The sequence below is a fragment of the Etheostoma spectabile genome, chromosome 2 (genome assembly GCF_008692095.1).
Source record: "Etheostoma spectabile isolate EspeVRDwgs_2016 chromosome 2, UIUC_Espe_1.0, whole genome shotgun sequence".
Classification (NCBI taxonomy): domain Eukaryota; kingdom Metazoa; phylum Chordata; class Actinopteri; order Perciformes; family Percidae; genus Etheostoma; species Etheostoma spectabile.
In genome coordinates this window covers 13,943,827-13,949,358 of record NC_045734.1, presented here as the reverse complement: position 1 = coordinate 13,949,358, position 5,532 = coordinate 13,943,827, and the positions used below count along the sequence as shown (strand labels likewise).

At 43.0% G+C, this 5,532-nt stretch overlaps 1 protein-coding gene across 2 annotated transcripts in view; it reads left to right on the top strand.

The window, feature by feature from the left end:
* fam184b (family with sequence similarity 184 member B) overlaps nucleotides 1–5,532 on the top strand; it is a 23,543-nt gene that overhangs the window by 3,749 nt on the left and 14,262 nt on the right. For both annotated transcript variants that reach the window (XM_032531218.1, XM_032531209.1), the window contains exons 2-3: nucleotides 1,623–1,811; nucleotides 4,188–4,853. In XM_032531218.1, coding sequence (XP_032387109.1) covers nucleotides 1,623–1,811; nucleotides 4,188–4,853 — 855 coding nt within the window. The remainder of the gene's footprint in view (nucleotides 1–1,622; nucleotides 1,812–4,187; nucleotides 4,854–5,532) is intronic.

Below are 5,532 nucleotides of genomic sequence, written 5' to 3'. Positions count from 1 at the left end.
ACACACACACACACACACACACACACACACACACACACACACACACACACGGAATGTCCGGCAGTGCAGTGCCAGCTGCGTACTGCAGACAGTGAGGCGTCTGGATAAAATATGAGCTTATGTGTTCCCTGCACACACCCATGCACATGCACACACAAACACACACATCTCTGTGGGTGGGTAAGTGAGCCATCAGGTTCAGCAGGAGCATATGATGACACTGTAGACATGGCGTAGAGGGTAAAGTGAATAGTGGGGAGAAACGGGCCATATTTCAGGTGTTCAGTCACAGACTATATTGGGAGAAGGGGGAGAGACTCCTCACATGTTGGCAGGCAGGGAACTCACTGCATGGAGCTGCAGTGCTGGGACTATTTTAACTCACAGGACTTTGGTTACAGTGGTGCACACTGTTTGTCAGTGTTGCTGTTTAACTTCTGCTATTTGTGTTTGGTGATTTTTGTGTTTCCATGTCAGTCTGTGTCGGTTTAATATTTCTCATCATAAAGCTGGCAGCTGAATATTGCTGATATTGGCTTGATAATGTCTGTTTGTGGACTAGTGTTGGTGACAGTTTTCTGGCTGTTTGCGATGTACTCACGTTAAATGAATACAGAGGAACCAACCCTGCAGAGTGAGTCATCTGAATCCATGACGATGTAAACCCTAACAAGATCAAATTGTTTTCCAAAGAAAATTTGGTCAAGAAAGAAACATTTGAAAATGATCATCAAACTATAATATATACATTTAAATCTTGCCTGTCACATAAAAATAAAAAAGGAGGGTAAAACTGTGAATAAAATCTAGTGCATAAGAAAGAACTCAATATGTGCTTACAAATCAAATAAGGAGGCCAATTAGAATCTTTTCTTATCAAAGAGGAAACATATACTATTACTCAGTCTGCAAATACATTTTTCAATATCAGCCTTAACTTAACAATGACATTAACAATCTGTTTCAGCTTTAAACTATTCTGCAGTCCAAAAACAAGGTATATGCTACACAAAAGCACTTTTTCCTCAATCTCTTGACCTGAGGGACAAAAAACCCTAAAATGAAGAAAGCCCAATGGCTTCATAAAGATATACTAATTAACCAAGAACTCAAAACACAATGATAAACTAGAGTAATAAATTAACATAGCAAATCTGATCTGCAATTTCTTGGGCACATACAATAGACTGCAATCTTGGAACCCATCGGATATCCATCTCTTCTCATTTCTCTCATTCAAAAGTTGTTTTAGTCGTGCAACAGAAAACTCAAATTTAACAGATAGTCTAGCTAGCTGTCTCGTTTTATTCTGCAGAAATCTGAGGAGCAGTTAACCATAGTCCTCATAAGTCAACCGGAGTTTAAAATGCAAACACAAAGAAAGAAAAAGGTAAGCGCATCCAGACGAAAAGAAAGACATCCGGGGGAATTTCTGGACAATCTGAACAATCCCGGAAGTGGAATATACACTAAGACTGGAGTGGTGGGGATCAGTGCGAAGAAAAAGCACAACCTATGTCTAAAAGAGATGATGAACAGAAACAGTTCAAAACAATAAAATTGAAGACAGAAATGTGCGACAATCTTTAAATCTTTCCTTGCCTGTTGTTGATGTTCTCCAGGTGATTTATTCTCTGAACATGAAGAATGAGGAGCAGGAGGCGGCCCTGCAGGCCTTGAGCCACGCCCACCACGAAGAGCTGCACCGCATCCTGGTGGAGACGTGTCATGAAGGGGAGGGGGCGCCGCTGAGAACACGCCTCCTCGAGCTGCAGGACTCCCTGGATATGCAGCAGAGAGTTGGAGCCCAGGTGCGTATGCTTGCGTGAACTCTCACCCTCCTGATCATGACATAAAATGAGTTTATCCAAGGGCGCGTTGAATTGCTTTAATTTAATGTGTAAACTCTCAGGAGCATCAAATCAAACCCGCCCCTTACGTGACCTACAACAAGCGACCAAGTTCAGATAGACTTCATGCTGTGAACACATATTGAACACATGCTGTGCACCACAATAAAACATCAACAAGAATCATAAATATGCAAATGATTTTCTTATGAGTTCTCTGGAAACAGTAAGCTGCTTAAGCGACAAAATCTACACAGACCATACACCTTTCTTTTGAAATTTGTTGCCACAGTTTGCTTGTCGGCTTTCCTTTTGTGTTCCAGTTTTAGTTGTTGGACATTTTTGATGCCAATTCAGGAGCATGTTATCGCACAAGTGTAAACATCTGCCAGCAATTTAGCACTAAATGAAAACCATTTCACAACTTTACCCTATACGTTCTGTTTTTGTGAATTTGGTGACCAGAGGTACACGCACAATCCTAGTGCAAGGTAGTCTTGAAAATGTCTGTGAACAAGATTATACACTGTTAGTAGAAAGAACGCAGTTGGAGCTGACAAGTGCCACAGTGCCACTGATGCAAATATTATGACCAAAGAAAACTAGACTGTGGAATTAGACTTATGCTGTGTTCACAGAAAGTATTGTTTCTTCTTTGCAGATCTGTTAAAATCATAAATCAACCAACGTCAAACACAGTTACAATCTTGACTTTAAGAGGGTTTGGCTTTAGACATGCATTTGAAATTAGAGAAACTAAAGCTAGTCCGTCAGACTGAAGGTAAGGATGAGAGGCCAACCTCTGTCGTAGCCGGCACCGTTCCAGTCTTCTTTTCGGACCAGCGTGGTCCTCAGTGTGGTGTCAATCAGCCTGGTTGATTCATTTCCTTTGTAGACATTCCAGACGTGGACCAAACCTTAACACAACTTGATGGGGAAATGTCACGACAAATCAGAAACACATCCTCTTCTCCCAGTCAGTCAGTTCCGCTTTGTAAGCTCTGTGATGTAGGTAAGCCACACCCACCTCAACTTGGCAGCCAATAGGAAATGACTGTGACATGACACAGTGAACTGTTTCACCACCATTCTGTCTGGATTAAGATTATAACCTAACATCATATAACATGCCACTATTACATTTAAATGAAGTCTTTTTTTCTGCAGCGAGTGGCCATGGTTTAATCACAGTAATAAACTCAAAGTCCTGCAGATAAAGAAAGTAATAGATTTGTTGGAGAAAATGTTAGTAATATGTTTTCCATATAATTAGCTATTACATAGTTCCTACAAAGTTATTACAGAACTGCAAAATAAATCCTCTCGTACTGAACAATCATGTCTTTTCAGGACTCCTTTCTGCAAATATAACTTACCAGTGAAACCTGCTTATGTGAGAAGCTGAATAAAGGTTTAGAATCCAACCTACCCGATTTCAACATTGCAGGCCGGTTATGATGTTTTGCCCCATACTGAGATTATTGTTTGAATGTCACACACAACACTGTAGCTATTTAGCCTTTATGGCCACAGTCTTGCCCTTTTCAAATGTTTTATACATGCACTAGTCACTTCAGTGCTCTGGAAAGTCCCTAGATCACCTTCGAGATGTATTAGTAGAGAATATTTGCAATGTGAATATGACAACACAAAAATAATTTAACTGTTATCATGTGTGTCTGAAAAGTTTTCCGGAGTATTGTTGTTGATATCTGTAAATGGATAGAGGGTAACAACTATAACATCTATAACATCTATAACATAAACACTTGAGTGGGAGAAACAGTCGCCTACACAGATTGGGCACAGACCAGTTTCTCATTGAACACTAAGTGAACAGACTCCTTTATACTGTTGGGCCTCACATCTGGAGAACCAGTTGTCAATCAAATAATCATAACAACCTAGGGTCCCACATTTAAGTGGTCTCGGATGTTGTGTAGTCCCCCTGCAAATGTCACAGATGAAGATTACATATAATGTTGTTCAGTTCTCCTTTACACAAAACATAAATTACACATGGAGAATATTAGTTATCATGGCCTCCGATCCTGTCTTTGTGTCATACTCAGATGTTTCCCATGACTATCACCACACGGGGCCCTCACATCAACAGTCCGTAATCAGTTGACCTATAACCCTATGTAATATATTGTATAAGATATCTTTGAAAGCATGCAGACTTAATATTCCACCTATCAGTTGGGAGTACAAACATAACTTGTTTGAAACAATGCTTTGATTAATTTGGGGAGTTCTTTGGATGCACTCTCAGTGGGTGCTGAGTGACTTTAAATGCAAGTGCAGGGCGTAACACGTTATCCTCTCTGCTTCCAGGTGCAGGCAGACTTTGAGTGCTTCCGCATCCAGGCGGAGGAGAGGGAGCGTGAAACTGAGGCAGAGCTGAGAAAAGAGTTTGAGGAGAGGCTCCAGGCTTCAGAAGAAGAGCTCCAGGAGGCCAAGGCCCAGATCAGTGATGCTAAGGAGGAGAGCCTGCGTTTAAGCAAAGAACTGGAGAAGGCCGGGGAGCAGATCCAGGAGCTAGATGCCAAATGTGAGGAGCTAAAGAAAGCAGCTGACGAGGAGAGACAAAGGAAAGAGGAGCGGAGACAGAGAGAAGACGAGGAGAATAAGAAAGAGGTAGAGAGACAAACAGAGGAGGACTCGGAAGGAGTGAAAGCACTCTTGGAGGAGGTTAAGGCACTGAAAGAGGAGGTGGATCGAGCAGAGGAGGAGAAGAGGCGAGCAGTGAAAGATGAGAGGGAGAAATGGGAGCAAAAGATGAATGACCTAAACGAGGAGCGAGAGGAAACGAGAAAGAAGATGGAGGCAGAATGGAGGGAGGAGCGGCAGAGGTGGGAGGAGAGGGAAGAAGAGGAGAAGAAGGGACTGCACAGCGCCCTACGAGAGAGACTGAAGAGGGCTGAAGCGGAGGTAGAAAGTCACCTGGAGAGGTTGGCTGAGAGCAAGAGAAACACAGTCAAACTGCAGGCGCGAATACAGGTACAGGTGTACCCACACACACACACACACACACACACACACACACACACACACACACACACACACACACACACACACACACACACACACACACACACTAGAGTGTTGAAAATGGAAGTGAAAGGAAATTGAAATGTTGCAGCTTCCTGTCTCTGATGCACCCAGCTAATGATTGTGTTGGGAAAGGGAGCAAGGTGGAGGTGGAGGTGGAGGCAGAGAGAGAGAGGGGAGAGGGGAGGGGGGTGTGTTGCTTGTCGAACCACTGGCTGCTCTCCCTGAGTGCTATTCCCACTGCCAACTATCTGCTAATGAGTAGTTTGAGCAGGATAGATTTGCTGCAGCACCACCACCATTACCACCTCATGGATGAGCATTAAGAAGCCCTGCAAGAGCTGGCATAGAGCTGACATAAGCCTCCACAGCAGACCATTAAAAGACTCAGCTGGGCAACATAGCTCCCTGACTCATCACATTTCATCCTCCATTTTTTCCTATCCCCCTCTTCCAAGTCTCTCTGACTTGAGCTCTTTCTCTCCTTTCTTCTTATCTGTGTCAAAATTGCTGTCGGCTTCCCTCTCTCCCTTATCTGTCTTCTTTTTTTCTTGTCTATTCCCCTGTGTTCTTTGTCCATCCACAATACTCCTCTGCATCACCCTCCTTACTTGACCTGGCGCAACCC